Consider the following 20,280-nt stretch of genomic DNA (forward strand, 5'->3'; position numbering starts at 1 on the left):
TAATTACTCATATCTCCTGGATATCTGCTGGAATCCCACGTTTTCCTCTGTGCCTGTCCTTGGTAACTCAAGGTTTCTGCACACTCCTTAACAAAGATCAATCTTATATCTGTGGCGACGATATTCCACAGGAAGAGAGCTACCGCAGAGAAGGCCTTTCTTCTTGGTCCCATTAATGTACTTCCTTAGGAGACGGGATCTCAGCATTCCTTGCCTCCCTGCTTTGATAGGTTGAGTAGAAGTAACTTGGAGAAGAAGATTCCTCAAATAACCGAGTCCCAAGCTATGCAGGACTTTAAAGGTGAGAACCAGCACCTTGAATTGGATTCAGAAGCAGATTGGCAACCAATGCAGCTCATGCAGGAGAGGTGACACATATGCACATCTAGATCTGCACAAAGCCATGTGAGCTGCTACATTTTAAACCAATTGAAGCTTCTGAGTACTTTGCAAAGGCAGTCCCAAGGGCAGCGCACATTGCAATAGTCAAGACAGGAGGTGACTAGGGCAGGAGTGACTGTGAGCAGCAATTGTTGGTCCAGAAAAGGCTCACAGGTTGCAGTTATGCAAAGGCCCTTCTGGACATGACTGCCACCTGCTCCTTAAGCACAAGTGGTTGAGTCCAATATAATCTCCAGATTATGCACTGGGTAGGTCTGAGGTAGTACCACCTCATCTAAGACCAGGAGTAATGATTCAAAGAATCCCAAACCCAAATCTATTCCATCTCATCATTTCTGCAGGTTGGATATGGAAAGAAGCCATGAAAAGCCTTTGTACAGCCAAACTTGGGGGCCTTATAAAGCAGGGATAAAAAGCATACTTTGATATATCACATGGATACATACATACATATCAGGGATAAAGTGCTACCGGTTTAGCCTGGTTCAGGGGTTACCAGTAGCAGTGGTGATGCATGGTTTGGAAAACCGGTAGTGGTGATAGTGCAAGGCTCTGCTTACCTACTCGGACGTCATCATTAAAAAACAAAACAAAACACCTCTGCGCATGCAAAAAGCATTCTGCACACGAGCACAGCACAGGTGAAAAAGCACACACAGAGTGTGCACACTTCTGAACAGGTAGGGAAGGTTAGTAGATTTCACCTCTGATACATACCTAATTTAGTTTTTTTCAATTTAAAAAGTCATGAGTTATATTAAAAGATGATATTGGGGCCTGTTTATCTACTTAAAGCAAAACTGTCCATATTTAGGTCTGGCCCAGCAGAATCAAATAGGTACTTAGCATTGAGCCAGATGGACCAAACAAATGGCATCAAGTAGCTAATCTTGGCTGATCTATACAAAAAACCAAACAGGATTGGATCTAGCTAATATTTAAAGAAGAAATATCTAGGAAAACTTTGGGCTAATTTTGCAGCCTAGGCTGAGAAGTCAAATAATAAATCCAGAAAAATGCAGTAGCAAAGCAATCCTGTTCCGTTGCCAAGAGAACTACAGACGTGTTTTTGTAATAATTACAAGAATTCAAGCTCAACTAAAGTGTATGTTCCCTTCAGATAGACCCGTGATGGCCAATCTATGGCATGCGCGGCAAACGTGGCACGCAGGGCCTTCTCTATGGGACATGTGCCGTTGCCCGAGGTGAGACCATTTCTTTCATGAGCTTCTGTTTCCCTGCAACAGACGAAACAGAAGCTCATGAAACAAAAAGACCTTAACTTTTGCTGCGCTGCCGGTATTGGGATGCCCCACTTCCCATGTGCGCATGTATTTCTGTGCATGTGCACATTCCTGTACAGGCACACCTTTCAACTTGGGCACATGTGCAGTTTGGGCACTTGGTGTCTAAAAGGTTCGCCATCACTGAGATAGACCAAAGATTGTCCTGCCTGGGTTATTAAGCTCCATATTAATAGTTGATCAGTTGTTATTGGCAGAATGAAGGCTTACTGTTATATTTTTCTTATGCTTTTAGAATAAAGCCAGTATTACTTTATTTTGGAACTCATTACTGGATGCAACATAGTGTTTAATTGAAACAAAACCAAACCAAAACCCCTCAATCTTTTTAAAAGCCTGTACCCATTATCCAAAGCTCAAATTTAAGTTCCTCCATTCTGGAAGCGATTGTGTGGGCGATACGAGATGCCTCCTCTCCATGGATACAGAGCTGTGAGTAAAAGTGCTTGGATGTTCTTTTAATGTACATTGTACTCATTTGACTAAAAGCTTTCATTATGTCCCCTTCAATTAAAGTGCTTACAACATTTTACAAAAGGAAAAGCTTGGAAGCAAGTAAGCCATTCTGTTTTGTCACAAGACAGGGGGAAAAACAATAACATTGAAGAGCAGAAGATCTTCTAAGTCATACTAAGTCTGCACAACACAGACATCTGGGAAGCATCTGGACAGGAAGCAAGTTTAGTCTTATACAATTCTTAAATTACTTGAAATCCTAAGCAAGGAAACATCATATTACCTTGCTCTTAAAATGTCATATATAGGTTTTTTTCTGTGGGGGTGGGTGGGTGGGGAGAGTTGACAAATTGAAAGTTGTTAATCCAAGAATCAAGACAGACATCTCATTGGATATTATTCCTGGGAGACACCAAGCTGTTTTTGATTCTCAACAAACCAAGCCTGTAAAATTTCAAAACACAGCTTCCTGCTCACTATCTCCAAATGACGTCTGTTTGGGGTGACTCATAGCAAGCGGTAAAGTCCTAATTTTTCCCAGTATGATTTTTTTTCTTAATAAAATGAGTCTGAAAAATCACTAGATAATGATTTAATTTATATTACAAGCATTTCATACTTACAATTGAAAAATAACAATTACCGTAATGTTTATATTACTAGAATGGTTGGCTATACAAACGGAGCTTTCTTTAAAATCATGCTTTTTTCAAACCTAGATTTAAATGATCAAGAAGTTTAGCCAGTGAAAAACAATACTGGAAATATTGTACAGAAGCTAGGCTCCTTACTAAAGCAGTAAAGTTAATTATAAATGTAAACAGTGGACATTTTAAACTGAGTAACATAGATTTAAATGACCAACTCGCTCTGTTAAAATGAAAACATATATCATGAATGGCATATTCTGAACCCCTCCACAGATTTCTGATTATAATTTATAGAAGAGAAAGTGATACAAGGTTGAAGAATATGAAATATTTGGTCTCCTTGTCTGGGTATTTTATCTCACTGGGAGTTTCTTTTGGAGGAAAGCTAAGTCAACAGATGCTAGTAGTATATGGAGCTACTGCTCTGGATAGAGACTAGTGTAGTATTTCTTAAAATGAAAAAAAAAGAAGAATTTGCATTGCATTGCTGCTTATAAAGAAATGGGTGAAAAGGAAGGTTTTCTGCTAAATCCAATGAAGCTAACAATGCCTGTCTAACATTCTGTGTCTTCAAGCAAAAACAGATTTGTAACTGTAGTAAAGCAAAAATATTAGTTACATTAATTATTCAGAACAACAACTGAATGTTGTTCAGTTCACACTTTTAATGTGAGTTAGAATTTCGTGTCCTTATTTTACTGGATATAAACCACTAATCATTTGCACAAAGAATGGGTCTGTAAGATAATTTGACAGCTTCAATCTAAATTGCTGTTCATGCAATGAAGTTCATTTATTTATTTATTTATTACTTAGATTTGTATGCCGCCCCTCTCCGAAGACTTCATGCAATGAAGTTCATGGAATATACTTGCTTGTCTACATTGCAACTTATTTCATTCAGGGTCCCTGATTTTTGAAAGAAGGGTGGATGAAGATAACTGAATGGGGAGGAGAAGATAGAACTTCTACCTGTCCTTGTACAGATAGTAATTAAGACAAAAAGACCGTGTCTTTTTGCATCCCAAAACATCTGTCCACCTTTGTTTTATTTATTCCCTCTATGTGTATGTTATTTTTTATGGTTGAGTTTTCAGTCTTACACAATAATGACAAGTTCCTAAAATATTGTAAAATGTTTTTCAAATTTACTTAAAAGAAACATTCCCGTTGGGGGCAGGCAGGTGAGCAATACAACGATATGTACTAAAGAAAACATTTAAATACAAGCCGTATTTAGAAACAATATGTAATTTTAATTTGAGCTGTCTTACAATTGACTATATGTGCATCAAGAACACAATAAAAAGTGGAGCAACCACAGTACGCTTGCTTTGAAACTGTCAGTGTGCCATCTTGATCAAAGATGTAGATTGAACATGTTTATGTTGGCAATAAATTTCAGGAAGCAATTGTTAAATGATGGATAAAAATACATCTAAAGAACCCTAAAATAAGTCGGCTTGTTGGTTGTCTTTTACTTCACTCATCAGATTTTCAGAGAGTTTCATCATCACTTATATCCCAAATCTGTAAGGAAAAAAAAGATTTCCATTCATTAATTTAACTTTGCTTGTTGTTATATATGTTAACAACATAAATTTTAAATATATGTTCTGGTTTTGCAGAAATTATTACCCCAAATTATTCACCCCAAACTCAAATATTTTTTAAAATAAATAAATCACAAACACTAGTTCTTGTCCATTCATTTTCAAAGAAAGTCTTTTATTACTTCTTCTTTCTTTCTGAGGCTCTCTAGTTACCCAAAAATGAAAGCTCCAACACTTGAGACTTTCAAGACGAGATTGGACTGCTACTTGTCTAAAATGGTGTAGGGACTCCTGCTTGAGCAGTGGTGGTGGTGGTGGGGTGGGGGTTGGACTAGATGACCTACAAGGTCCCTTCCAACTCTAGTAATCTAAAACAACTCTAAATATACACCGCCAGCTCAGGAAAATTTGTTAGGACTCTCCCCTACTTGCAGTTGCAAATTCCTGTTTGCTTGCTAAATTCACTTGCTCTCTAGAAACTGCCTGTCTTCTGTTCAATCTCTGCTTACTTATCAGGAAGCAGTGATTCTACCCACAATGGAAAATCAACAGCTCCCTGAATATAACTCTTGCAAACAGCAGCTGCTCTGGAGAAGACTTCATAAGAAGACTTCCATTTCAGCCAGAATCTTCCACACTCAGGCTTCCAATTAAAATTTAGAACTTGGTTCTTCAGTAAACACAAGCATGGGTAAATGCCACACATATCACCAACACAACTAGAGGAGAGGAGAAATATTACTTAATACTACTTATGATCCAACTAAACGTAAGAAGAACTGATGGTAATCACTCATTGAGCAATATTTTATTTAGAAAGCACATAACCTCACCAGTCTAGATACTGCATTTAAACAGAATGGGTTTTGCACTTTCTTGCTTTTCTGTGGGAAGGATTAGTAAGAAGATAGTTATGTCCTGCTAGAGGAAGGAGGGCATTCTTATTACTTGCTTTGATTTGTTTTTAAGGAAGCTGTATAAACTCACAAAGGATTTCATAAGTACCCAATAGACATCCACATGATGTGAATAAACTTGTGGAACATTATATTACACCAGCTGAAGAAAATATTCCCATCAAATACTATTCTTGTGAGATTTTGAAATTTGCAATATTTCTCAAAGACAAATATATATCTCATAGTACATGAGAAATAATCCACGTATTGCTCTATAAACTAATCAGAGAAGGACTCTTAGATGGAGTTCGTAATTTTCATTATTCTGTGGAATTAAAGCTAACAATTCTCCACATCAATTTATAATTGTAACTAAGTTCACCATAAACATGTCTACAGTTGGGCTGTAACTCTCACAGCAAATAAATACTTTGAGCCCAAGTTGTCTTCTCTTCTGAAGAATGTCTTATTCATATTAAATGCTATGATTTTGAAGTAAACTATGAAGATGAATAAATTTACATCATAACAAAGTTTGTTGTATCGGGGTAAACAAGGCAGACGAGATGTTCAAATTATATTTTTAAGGTAGACGCAAGCAGGATATTTAAAAAAAAACTCATCAAAAGAATTAAAGGAATTGGTATCTAAAGGATCAAACAGCCCAAAAGACTTATTTAGGAACACATATGAGATGATCACATATGCAACATAATTATAGAGGTGATGTGAACTTAACAGTTTCCAGTTTCTTACAAATAAAACAACTTGCTTTGGTTCTCAACCCTGCCTCCCCAAATGGAACCTTCTTTGATCTTTTAAAGCTATTATACAAATGCAATGATATCCATTTTATGGGATCAACAGAGACCAAAGAAATAACATACTACTGTAATCCAAGAGTGAGTGATAATATGAGAAACTATCATTTGTAATTCGAATAGAGAAGGCATAAAATATCTCAAGTGTGTTTCCCAAATGGGATTATGTTACAAAGCTGTAAAATGGATTCTTTCTATAAAAACATTAATATATCCACTTTAAACACAGTCTAAGTATTTGGCTCTTCTTTTTATGAATGTTCACAACTCTTATTTTTTTAAAAAAGAACTGAATGTTCAGAATAAAGTCTTACAACTATTGGACATGCATAATGTTGCCTAACAATTAGTCTCTAAGATTTAAGATGATTAGTATACTTCTCTGAATACAAATAAACAGAAACAAGAAAACAGGAGCTATTCTAATTAATATTATTTACTTAACATATGTTGTGAGGCATTTACTTGCCCCTCCAAGACAGGGAGGCAGGAATGTACCAGAAGTCATGAAAAAGCTACTTTAATGATTACTGCTCAGTGCTTTCTAGGCTTGGGAAGCAAATTATGGAAATCCTGAGAAAAGCATGGGAGTGACTGCAGGAAAACACAGCTCTCTGGAACAAAGAGTGCTTCTTATTTTCCTTGGGACCATGACAGCATTAGAACAGAAAAGAAATTGCCCTGCCAATGATATCCATTTACAGATACTATAGAAGGAGATTTGTGTTGGTCTATAATAGTAAGACATTTCAAGTCTGGTAGCACTTGCTAACTAACATATTAGTTCGGAGAGGGGCAGCATACAAATCTAAGTAATAAATAAATAAATAAATATTTAATTAAAAGGCTCAGAACTTGGTCATCTGCAGCTCATTTCATCAGATGCACGAAGTAGGTAGACTGGCACAATTTGAGGTTAGTTGCGGGAAAGACCAGAAGCAACGTGAGAAAATATTATTTTACTGAAATAGTAGTAAATGCTTGGAACAAACTTCCAGCAGACGTGGTTGGTAAATCCATAGTAACTGAATTTAAACATGCCTAGGATTAACATATATCCATCCTAAGATAAAATACAGGAAATAGTATAAGGGCAGACTAGATGGACCATGAGGTCTTTTTCCGCCGTCAATCTTCTGTTTCTATGGTGCATGACTTAAATTGGGGGGGGGGGTAGAGAGGGGGAAATAGGTTGGTTATACAAATGGAGGTTACACGTGAAACAGATTACAAGTAAATTATCGATTAAAAAGTGTCATGTTTTTTTTTTTAAAAGCCTAGTGTTTTTGCTGAAACAACTTCCAAAAATCCTGGAACACAGGAGAACTACCTGAAGACTGGAAATGAGCTGATATGGTCCCCATCTACAAAAAAGGCAAAAAGACAGACACAGGAAACTACAGACCCATCAGCTTAACATCAATACCTGGGAAAGTACTGGAAAAGATAATTAAAAAACAGATCTGCCACCACTTAGAAACAAACAAAGTAATAACCAACAGCTAACATGGGTTTGTTAAGAACAAATCATGCCAAACCAATCTCATTTCATTCTTTAACACTGTGACCAAATTAATAGACCAGAGAAATGCAGTGGACACAGTATACTTGGACTTCAGCAAAGCATTTGACAAAGTGGACCACAATCTACTTCTCCGCAAGCCAAAAAAAGAAGAAGGGATGGACAGCTACACAACCAGATGGGATTAACAAATGGCTGACCAACCATACCCAACGAGTAGTCCTCAATGGGTCCAAGTCCACAGAGAAAGAAGTAAGCAGTGGGGTACCACAAGGTTCTGTCCTAGGCCCAGTACTTCTTAATATATTCATTAATGACCTAGATGAGGGAATAGAAGGGGAACTAACCAAATTTGCAAATGACATCAGGGTGAAAGGAGTAGCCAAAACACCAGAGGACAGGCTCAGGATCCAAATTGTTTTTGACAGACTTGTACATTGGGCCCAAACAAATACAATGAAATTCAGTGCAAAGAAAAGTAAAATCCTACACCTAAGTATCCAAGACATACATATAAACTGGGTGAAACCATACTAAATAGTAGCAACTGAGAAAGGGATCTTGGAGTTTTGGTGGACAACTAACTGAATATGAGCCAGCAATGTGCAGCAGCAGCCAAAAAGGCCAATACAATCCTGAGTTAACAGAGGGATACAATCTAGGACTAAGGAAGTACTAATACCACTCTATAAAGTCTTAGTTAGACCACACTTAGAGTATTGTATCCAGTTTTGGTCACCACACTATAAAAAAGACATTGAAACTCTAGAGAAAGTGCAGAAGAGAGCAAGCAGGATGATTAAAGGACTAGAAACTAAAATATATGAAGAGAGGTTGCAGGAACAGGGCATGGCTAGTTTAGCAAAGAAAAGGACCAAGGAAGACATGATAGCAATGTTCCAATACCTGAGGGGCTACCACAGAGAGGAGGAGATCAGCTGCTTTCCAAAGCACCTGAAGTGCAGAATAGGAATAAAGGATGGAAGCTGACCAAAGAAAGATTCAACCTGGAAATAAGGAGGAACTTTCTGATGGCGAGAGCGATCAACCAGTGGAACAACTTGCCTGTGGAGGTTGTGAGCACTCCAACACTTGAGACTTTCAAGGGGAGATTGGACTGACATTTGTCCAAAATGATATAGGGACTCCAGCCTGAGCAGGGAGTTGGACTAGATGACCCAAAAGGTCACGTCCAATACAAACAAACAAACAAACAAATTAAATGGCTGAGCTTCCCATCCAATGTATATTTTGCAATTCTCCAAGAGATGTTAGGGTTCTTATTCAATATCAAATGAGGTCATCCTTAGAACAAGTGTGCTTTTTAAGGGTAAAGCATAAATTGCTATAGAAAAGACAGCTAAGAAATATGCGAGCTAGAATTTCAGTTTCCCCTAAGTCACATGGGCAGGTTCTCTTTGAAAAATGAGTGGTTTATTATTTATACCTTCCCTGTAAAATCAGAGAGCAAGACACTAAAGTGGGCTAAGGAAATAGTTCCTTAGTGTGTTGGGCAAAAAATACCAAATAATTTGCACTGCTCTATCAAGCACCCATGCCCGATCATGGCTCTAGCTATGGCTAGAAGAGCTATATGTCACACTAGCATAAATCACTCTAAGGATTTTTCTCCAGGAAGAGGAAAAATTATCAAGATTATGGCAGCCAGGGGACCACTTGAAAAATGAAGCATGAACCAAAAGTAAAGTAGGTATTTATGAGCTCTGGACAGGCTTGGTTTACCACAGGCTGAATTTCCTGTAGGCAATCATGCATCTACAAGATCTGCAATGATATTTATTTGTTTGGATTTCTATGCCGCCCTTCTACACGGACTTACAACAATAGGAATAAAATACAAAAAGACACTGGAAACAATAACGATATCTCAGTAATTCTGGGTACGCCAAGGTTCCCAAGCTGATAAGATATAAAACATGTTTTATAATATACTCGTTGTATAAATAATGAAAGTAAACAGATACTGGAAATGTTTTGCCTAATGGGTGAAATATTATGTTTAGAAGATATAAATGGATAACTAGGAAATTCAACTGTAATTGCAGCATCAAAAAATCGTAGCACCATATCTGTAAAATTTAACTGTGTGAGAAAAAAAGGTACAACCCTAAAATATTGTGGCATTGGTTAAATTCCTTTTACCTTTTTCATTATCTAAGAACCTTGTCTCAGTAGACTAAAGTAAAATAGAGAAAAAAGTAAAAATTGTATTCCTGAGATGTAAAAAGTGATTTATAATCTTCTTAAAAAACTGCAAGAATTTTATTGCAAGTTCTCCTCCTGAAGTTAGTGAAGTTTCTGGCTATACAAATCCACTGAGAAAAAGTAATTTCTAACTGATGGAATAAAAATCAGTTTCTAAGCAAAACATTGCTTACTTAATGAAGATTTGATATGGAGAACATTAATTGCAACATTGAGTGCAGTTTGGCAACTGGTGTTCCCCAGTGAGTACAAAAGTCTGTTTCTCTGTAATAATTTATTATGTTTCTATGAGGTAGTTTTCTTGCAAATAACTCTGACATATGGACATAGTTGTGATTTAATATTACACATTGCAAAGGGACTCCATAAAAATGTTATACTAATATTCCCAGCATATAAGTGTTTTCGAATTATGGCGGGAAAATTATTAAAGACAAAACCATTGAATTTAACATGTCTTACTGCATATATTTAATTTTGTTGTGCAATGATAATAAAATAAACTAAAACTAAAATTTGAATATGGGGGTATAATGTGATGGCTCAGCTGTTAAAGATGCTGAACTTTGTCAGCTGGAAAACTGACAGCTCAGGTTCAAGACCCAAGCGCCAGGTAATAGGGCGAGCTCCCATTCCTTGCCCCAGCTCCTGCCCATCGACCAGTTCAAAATGTGAATGGATAAATAGGTACCGCTTTGGTGGGAAGGGAACAGCATTGTGCAGGCCTTTGGCATATAGCCATGTGCTATGTCACAATGGAAAGGGTCTTCAGACAATGCTGCCTCTTTTGGATAAGAAACGAAGAGGAATACCATCTACTAGAGATGAATAGGACTGGACAGGGAAAAAAACCTATAGTTTTATATTGCATATATGACATTGAAAGTTCAAAATAATTTAGTTCAAAATAATTAAGTTCAAAGACTTAGATTTCTAAACAAATTTATGAGATTTTTAACTGACTACTTAATTTTTCCTTGGAAAATGTTAAGAGATTTAAATCGTCGTATCTGCAAGATGAAGGATGAATTTGAGCACTCTCAGTCTCATCTCTAATATAAAATGATACTATTGGTTTACACTGTTGGCAGCTGCTGTGAAGTGTTCTACCAGCCTGGTTATCCATTGTAGTAGGAGCAAGAGTCCCCTATATTGCAATGTATCACTCTCCTAGCTTAATATTCAATATTGGAATGAATACAAGGAATTAAAAGCACATTATAGATACAATAAACTACTGTACCAGCTTGTACTATCTACACTGAGTCTTACATTTCTCTTGAAATACTTCAGAGATTAAACTCTGTATGAAAACAATTTGCTCTGGAGTTGGTTTAGCAGAGTTTATTTTTAAACGTTTCATGGCTAAATAATAAGCATTATTTTGTTTCTACCATTTTGGAGGAAACGATGTTCAAAGATCATTTCTGCTAATACGGTACACTAGCTGATAGCCCGTGTTGCCTGGGTATTTATTTATCCCAATCCTGTATTAAATAACAGGGAACAACCTTTGAGGTGATTATCTGCATTAGCAAGCACCTCCCCCTGACAACTTGCCCTCTTTGCTTGATGCTGAGAGTTTAGGGCGGTGTTTCCCAACCTTGGCAACTTGAAGAGATCTGGACTTCAACTCCCAGAATTCCACAGCCAGATCTCTTCAAGTTGCCAAGGTTGGGAAACACTGGTTTAGGGGATGGGAGCAGGAAACTACTGTTCTCAGCAGACTGTGCGTGCCGCAGATGGGTACTGAGCCGCCATGTTGAGCTCAAGCAGCCATTACTATGGAGATGCATCTGAGTTAGGCCTACACCCCTGTAAGGGGTGCTAAGGGTATCTTAACACACACACACACACACACACACACACACACACACACACACACACCAGCATTTGTTTCCAGATAGTAAACTGTGTACCAAGTTTTGCTGAAATTGTTCGAGGCATTCCAGAGTTATTATGCTGGAATATACACAGAGACAGCATTTTGTATGTATGTAGTGTATATATGTGTGTGTGTATGTGTTCTAAGCTTATGAGAAAACATATTTTAAAACGCTTCTCAGTGAAAACTTCAAATCGGATATTGAAAAAATAAGAGTTATATCTCCATACAATGTGATCCTCCTAAATTATATAGTGGGAATGTTGCATCTAATACAAAATCTCAGAGGTATAAGAAAAAGTTTTTAATTTCACTCACAAAGAAAATACATCATGGATCCTTTTCAAACTGCCTGAAGTCCTTTCAACAGTTAAAATAATTTGTTGCAGATTTTACTTGTTATGTAACTATTACTTCTACGAAAAAATTAAATCCCATTGTCTTTAAAATCATTGACAACATAAACAAAAAAAATCGCAATAAAACTTTTTTTTTCTATGATCTTCCATATAGGAAGAATTTATATTTGGAACGATCTTGCCTTTTTATAGGATTCTGAGCCATGATAGAATGCAAAAATCTGGTAATTGATGGTAACATTTCATTTACAGTCAATGATTCTTGGTATCCAAACTAGCAAAGATATTTTAGGGCATGCTTCATTAAACATTGAGACTTAACAGCCTATTTTAATATGGATTATATATTTATCATTTTAATAAAATACTTTTGAACGAGCAATTCTTACATTATTATAGAAAGGTTCCTATGGTAACACAAAAGATCACAATATTTCATTCATGCGCCTTGTAATTTCAACACTGGGTCAAATTAAATACATACTTAACACTATTGGAACAATGGATATGGATCTATCTTTTTTTTTAAAAAAATCCTTAAATGGTTTTAAAACAAAAAAAGAGAGCAAAAACTAAAAATAAGAATTTTTAAAAAAAATGCAAATTATGGTGTCCCACCAGCTGAATTTGTTAAATACATCTCATTTAAATAGGAAAGTTGATGCAAGCAAGTAATTATTAATTCTTCAGTTCAAAATATTCTATCAGGTAAGGTACCTGATAGAATATTTTGTAGGTTTTTAAATTTTATAGGTTTTTGTAAGGTACCGTAACAGCATGTAGACTATAAAGGCTATTTTAAAAAAAATAAAAATCAAGATCGAAAACTTAGGACATGGGTATTAAATGAACAAGTGAACTTATGCTGGAATAGCCAGATGACTTATTAGGTGACCAGCCTAAGACTTCAGCTTAAACAATTGCTGGAAGACCAACAGTTGTCATAAAGAGAATGAATTGCTTCAATATTCGCTATTGGAGTCATATTCCCAAAGGCTGAGTGGTAAGAATTTCCTTCTGTTTTAATACTGCTGTGTCTGTTTTGGCTTCAGGCTACATATTAGAAATGATAAAAGTAGTTCTTTCATATATTTTAAAGTCAGAGTTGTTGCGCTGCCAGTATCAACATGAGAAAATGCTTTTGGCGATAAAGAGAACTCTGCTGTAAGTACTGGACAAGTGTGAACAGAAACTATTTTAGCCCATCAAAGCAGAGGCTTATCTCAGTCTATTTTTCCCTTACCTTTTTTATATTTCAGCTTGATGTAATCATTATTGCTTTGGCAATAATTACAAGGCAAGTTCAGCACAATGTTCTCTCACTGGAAGGTGAAGCAGTATCTTTCCCCCCTTGTTTGGTTAGCAAGAGAAAAGAAAGTAGGACCAATAACTTTTTATATTTTCCTCATCACTCATTCAGTCACAGCACCACACTCAAGGGAATCAAAAAGATGGAGGCTGCAGATGTTCCAATCAAAGACCTGATCCTTCTTTATGAGTGTCACACAAGCCTCTGGCTACATAGTATCATGAAAGGTTTGCTTCTATTCAAATAATCTTGGTAAACATTCTGTGAGACTAGAAGAATCTGAATGCAATTTCACATGGTAGTTACATTTAAACCTGGATAGAGTTTGTGGTATAATATTACAGTGATTTGCAAAGAGAAAGCCGCCCCGAGTCTTCGGAGAGGGGCGGCATACAAATCTAAGTAATAAATAATAAATAATAAAATAAATAATAAAAAAAAACCCACCACAAAATCAAACATTTTCTTGGAATATAACTGTGCACAACCCTGTTTAGTTTTTGTGATCTTGGCCAACAGGTATTATTTAACACTTCTAACTTATTTTAATCAGTAGTCTACATTCTGCTGTTCTGTTAGAAACATAGAAACATAGAAGTCTGACGGCAGAAAAAGACCTCATGGTCCATGTAGTCTGCCCTTATACTATTTTCTGTATTTTATCTTAGGGTGGATATATGTTTATCCCAGGCATGTTTAAATTCAGTTACTGTGGATTTATCTACCACGTCTGCTGGAAGTTTGTTCCAAGGATCTACTACTCTTTCAGTAAAATAATATTTTCTCATGTTGCCTTTGATCTTTCCCCCAACTAACTTCAGATTGTGTCCCCTTGTTCTTGTGTTCACTTTCCTATTAAAAACACTTCCCTCCTGAACCCTATTTAACCCTTTAACATATTTAAATGTTTCGATCATGTCCCCCCTTTTCCTTCTGTCTTCCAGCCTATACAGATTGAGTTCATTAAGTCTTTCCTGACACGTTTTATGCTTAAAACCTTCCATCATTCTTGTAGCCTGTCTTTGGACCCGTTCAATTTTGTCAATATCTTTTTGTAGGTGAGGTCTCCAGAACTGAACACAGTATTCCAAATGTGGTCTCACCAGCATTCTATATAGCGGGATCATAATCGCCCTCTTCCTGCTTGTTATACCTCTAGCTATGCAGCCAAGCATCCTACTTGCTTTCCCTACCGCCTGACTGCACTGTTCACCCATTTTGAGACTGTCAGAAATAATTACCCCTAAATCCTTTTCTTCTGAAGTATTTGCTAACACAGAACTGCCGATACAATACTCAGATTGAGGATTCCTTTTCCCCAAGTGCATTATTTTACATTTGGAAACATTAAACTGCAGTTTCCATTGCTTTGACCATTTATCTAGTAAAGCTAAATCATTTACCATATTACAGACGCCTCCAGGAATATCAACCCTATTGCACACTTTAGAGTCATCGGCAAATAGGCAAACCTTCCCTACCAAACCTTCCCCTATGTCACTCACAAACATATTAAAAAGAATAGGACCCAGAACAGACCCTTGTGGCACACCGCTTGTAACCTGACTTTGACTCTGTTACACATATATATATTAAGCAATGTACAAAGAAGACTAAAAATGCAGTTAGTTAATGTTCATTTGGTCACAACGGCTTTGTAAAGAGTAAGGATTAACCCATGGGTCCTCAAACTTGGCAACTTTAAGACTTGTAGACTTCAACTCCCAGAATTCTCCAGCGAGCACAGCTGGCGGGAGAATTCTGGGAGTTGAAGTCCACAAGACTTAAAATTGCCAAGTTTGAGGACCCCTGGATTAACCAATAGTACCCTCTTAGACAAAGTCCATCTTATGTTTAAATGTGAAGGAGAAAGAAGACCGCAACAAAGACCAACACTGACTTTACCTCTGAACTAAATCCTTCCGCCTGTTAATTAGAAATGCCTACTTAAACATCACTTTTTCAAGCCCCTTTTTGTCCTTTGGTATGAAAAGACTGGAATGTATAATGAAAAAGTTTGTATTTTAGAATAATATTTTAATTGTTTTAGCTGGAACAGCATAAAAGTGTGGGTGGGAATCCTATTTATTACTGTAATTGCCCTTATGTAGTTTTAGTAGAACCAGTAACTTAAATAATTTTAATAAAGTCAAGATTGCTACAATAATTTCGTTAAAATATTATAGCTTATATATTTCCCATTTAACAAAAATCCATTTAGGTCTAACAGAAAAACACAGAGCTAAAAATAATTCGTGAATTATACTCCACTGCCTTGGCAGATGTTTCAATGGGTGTGGGTCAGCTTGCAGTTTTAATATTCTCGTAAGTCCTGTTGGAACATGTTTGTTGGGAATTCAAGTTATATCTTTCTTATAAGCTCTATTTCTCAGATCTTAATGACTGAATTATTTATGGTTTTATTTGCCAAGCTTTTGATTTCCATCGTCCCAGATTATATCATAGAATTCTAAACACAATCTTAGTTCTATTGAAAAAGTGACAAAATTACCTGTATCCATTCTTCAACAGTTGGAAAGAAATATTTCTTTTGAAATAATTTCTTTTTTAAAAAAAATTCAACTTCAAATTACAACAACTCTTTTATACAACATATACTATGGAATTTTACTACTTCATTATGAACTTGGCTTTTTAAAAACAACATAGAAAAGTTATACAACAAATTTTAAAAGTTAAGATATTAAATACTGGCTTTCAAGATTATGTTTAAATCCGAATCCATTCTTTCTGCTCAAATTCATACAATTTCTTACAGATAATTAATGATAGGAAATGTAATCCAAATTTTTATTTAAAAGCCCTAGCACTTGTATCAGTGTTATATTATTTCCAAAACTGAATGGGAAAGAGATTGGTGGAAGAAAAAACAATGATTTGAATAAGATCGGGTGGTGAATTTGTCTTTACAATATTGTTCAACTGAAATTTCAGTCAGGAACTTCCAAGCCCACTGTGTTGGCTAAATTAGATTTCAGTGTTACCGTATATAATTTACTTGTATTTAGTTTTAAATTTTCTAAACAGACTTTTCATTATTAAACATAATTCCCAAATAGGATTTTTTAAAACAGGAACTAACAGAATTAGTTAGGAAGTAATTAAATCAATCAATCAAATCACTTAAACAGGAATTAAACAATACCAATATAATAAACTTTTAAAATGTCAAACTAATTTTAAAAACAAGCAGTTCAGAGATAAATAAAAATGAACTCCATACTGGAATGTTTGCACTGTGTCCTCTTCTATATTACCACAAAGCATGACCCTTGAAGATGTTGTCTTTTATAATGCAATCTTGTTAAATTTTAATTAACCAATATTTGAATCCTCTATCAGATATCCATTGTCTTAATTTTACATAAATGTGATTTTATAACATGTGAACTGTACTTTTCTGAATTTCATCAAGCAGATATTAAGATGTTAGAGCAGTGATGGCGAACCTATGGCATGGGTGCCACAGGTGGTACACAGAGCCATATCTGCTGGCACGTGATCAATTGCCCTAGCTCACTCCAATGTGCATGTGTGTGTCGGCCAGCTAATTTTTGGCTCACACAGAGGCTCTGGGAGGGCGATTTTGGCTTCCAGAGGATGGGGGAGGGTGATTTTACCCTCGCCTGGATCCTTTGGAGTCTGGGTGAGGGCTTTGGAGCTAAGGAGGGTGAAACACGAGCCTACTGGGCCCATCAGAAGTTGGGAAACAGGTCATTTCCAACCTCTAGAGGGCCTCCAGGGGGTGGGGGAAGTGGTTTTCGCCCTCCTCAGGCATTGAATTATGGGTGTGGGCACTCGCGCATGCATGGTAGTGAGGAAGCTAGGCTAAGGCCTGATATATACATTTTTACTTACTATTGCAATACCTGCCTGAACTATGCTATTTTGATATTTGACCTCTGTCCTACATACGGTATATCTGATATAAACTTGATATTTTTAAATTACATTTTTATGCTGACAATATCTGTTCACACAGCCTCGCTTCCTCTGTACCCCGGCCGGGGTGCAGCTGTAGTGTTAAAAGCGTAACCAAGAAATGTACTCAGGAAAGGGAACATATCTTTGATGGTGTAAGATAGGTTGTCACCTGCACTCTAGGCATATAAACTGGCATATAGCTTGACACGAATATAACCACATATTAACCACAAGTCCTTCTTTAGCCCTACTACAGGTACTTTCAGTTCTGTAATTTCGTTTCTGTGTTTTTATATCATATAACCTTGTTTCTCTGATATATGATTGGTTATCTCGCTGTACGCTTTTTGAATATGTATAAATAGTCCCCAGAGACAATTTTGGGGCTGTTCAGATGTTCTTTGATTTATTCTGAACCGCATGCAATAAACCTGAGCATCTCAATCTCCTTGTGGTCTCTTCTCCCTTATTGGCAACAAGTAGTTCTTGTCCTGCTACAGTAGCACACACGCATGCTCTTTCGGCACTTGAGGAAAAAAAGATTCGCCGTCATTGTGTTACAGTATTAAAGTATGTTTTAGTAAAATTTATATGCTGCCAGTGTATATTATGGGCATCCAATCTTTTGGGCTGGATTGAATGAAGAGGTATTGTCTTGCGCCTCATATAAAATATATAATATAGTTTTATAATATAAAAATGTTAAAAGTTTATGATCTTGTTTATGATCTTATGATTGCTTATTTGTACTCCATTAAGTGTTGTATCTCATGATTCTTGACAAATGTATCTTTTCTTTTATGCACACTAAGAAGATATGCATCGAAGACAAATTTCTTGTGTGTCTAATCACTCTTGGCCAATAAAGAATTATATTCTGTTCTGTTCTACCTTGTGGGCCTCATTACTAATATCATACACAAATTCTAATATTCAAACAATATACTTCCTTTCTCTAAAGAGAAAAAATAGTTTTTAAAAGTTAATAGCAGGAAAGTTAGGAAATGTTATGCCCAATCATTTTCTTTTCATTTCAAATTTTTAAGTTAGTAGGAAAAAAGAAACCTATAAAAACGTAACTGCTTTAAATATTAATCAAAACTATTTTGTCATATATTAATATTATATTAAGCAATTTAAATCCAGAATAAGGATGCACCATGTCAATCAGAGAAGAAATACAGAATTGAGTGTCCAAGTCACACCAGGCTGAAGAAGGCATATTTCAGATTATAAATAATAACTGTTCCTATGAACCTATGAGTCTGAAATTATACCTCTCTAGCAGAAGGGAATAATACTGACAGGCTGCAATTTTAAAATCAGATTAGCTAATGCAAATAATGGCCTGGGAACAATAGAGGGTGTTGTTTCCTGAACCAGGGTGTTGCTTGACGCACTTGGAGGGACCCAAATGCTGAATCACTGCTTGATGTTTGAACAGAAGTTGCAGATGATGTAGTTGTGTTTAACTGGATCACAATAAATGTTCATTTTCTATCTAGTCATTTAAAATAGGCAATTTAAATTGGTTTCAAATATATTATCTTAGTTATTTTGAACTGTTTAGTAAGTTATTAACAAGGAGTTACTGATGCCTTTCTGGCCATAATACAATATTGTCAAACCTTAATTAAAAATTTAAATGCATTTCAGCTTATGGCTTTATCTTAACAGGTTTGCACACAAATTCCCCTTCCAAAATTGAGAATCTCTCCTTAAAAGAAAGGCTTTGATATGTTAGAGGGTTCACTTGGGATATGGGGGCCCCCCCCACATTTTAATAAATTTTTCCTTCCTCTGAAAATCCTAATGTTATCTTGTCTCTTGTGCTTCTATAAATATGTATTAGCCAAATGGAGTTTAGAAAGCATAATCAAGAACAAAAATTCTCCTCCGTATAATTAGGAAAATTTTAAGAATAGAATTCCATTGATGGCACCTCAGAAGTTCATTAAGTCTTTCCTGATACGTTTTATGCTTAAGACCTTTCACCATTCTTGTAGCCCGTCTTTGGACCCGTTCAATTTTGTCAATATCTTTTTGTAGGTGAGGTCTCCAGAACTGAACACAGTATTCCAAATGTGGTCTCACCAGCGCTCTATATAAGGGGATCACAATCTCCCTCTTCCTGCTTGTTATACCTCTAGCTATGCAGCCAAGCATCCTACTTGCTTTTCCTACCGCCCGATCACACTGCTCACCCATTTTGAGACTGTCAGAAATCACTACCCCTAAATTCGTCTCTTCTGAAGTTTTTGCTAACACAGAACTGCCAATGCAATACTCAGATTGTGGATTCCTTTTCCCCAAGTGCATTATTTTACATTTGGAAACATTAAACTGCAGTTTCCATTGCTTTGACCATTTATCTAGTAAAGCTAAATCATTTACCATATTACAGACGCCTCCAGGAATATCAACCCTATTGCACACTTTAGAGTCATCTTGTCTTGTCTTACATAGATTAAATTGGTCCTGATTATGATGGCTTTTGCAAAGCAATGCTTAAATTGTTAATATCCATTCCCAGAGAAGGTACTCTAACATTCTCGTTTAGACAGTTGGTAAATATGATACGATATTATAAAGAATATACATTTATTATTTTGGGAAGGGAAAGTCAGTTTTGATTCATACCTTTTAAGAGATACAGAGGAAGTCTTTAATATTCCATTGTCTTCAATGGGAGATGTACATGAATTTTGGTTTAAAATACTATTGTTCGGTTTGAATGTGGTTAGTGCATATAAATAATGAAAGGAAGGATCAAAATGCGGGAGTTGGGGCTGAAAATTGGAAGCCATCTTTTTCTAACAGTGTCAGAAGCAACTTTTTGATGAGTCTGCTACTATCACAATATGATACAGAGCAGTGATGGTGAATCTTTTTGGCACAGAGTGCCCAAACTGGAATGCATGCATGCATGCATATGTTCGCATACACACA

At 36.2% G+C, this 20,280-nt stretch overlaps 1 protein-coding gene across 2 annotated transcripts in view; it reads right to left on the minus strand.

Moving 5' to 3' along the window:
* Positions 1-4,047: 4,047 nt before the first annotated feature.
* ATG7 (autophagy related 7) overlaps positions 4,048-20,280 on the minus strand; it is a 103,577-nt gene continuing 87,344 nt past the window's right edge. For both annotated transcript variants that reach the window (XM_070738577.1, XM_070738576.1), the window contains exon 18: positions 4,048-4,342. In XM_070738577.1, the coding sequence (XP_070594678.1) occupies positions 4,310-4,342 (33 nt within the window). In that variant the 3' untranslated portion in view covers positions 4,048-4,309. The remainder of the gene's footprint in view (positions 4,343-20,280) is intronic.

This window comes from Erythrolamprus reginae, chromosome 2, assembly GCF_031021105.1.
Source record: "Erythrolamprus reginae isolate rEryReg1 chromosome 2, rEryReg1.hap1, whole genome shotgun sequence".
NCBI lineage: Eukaryota > Metazoa > Chordata > Lepidosauria > Squamata > Dipsadidae > Erythrolamprus > Erythrolamprus reginae.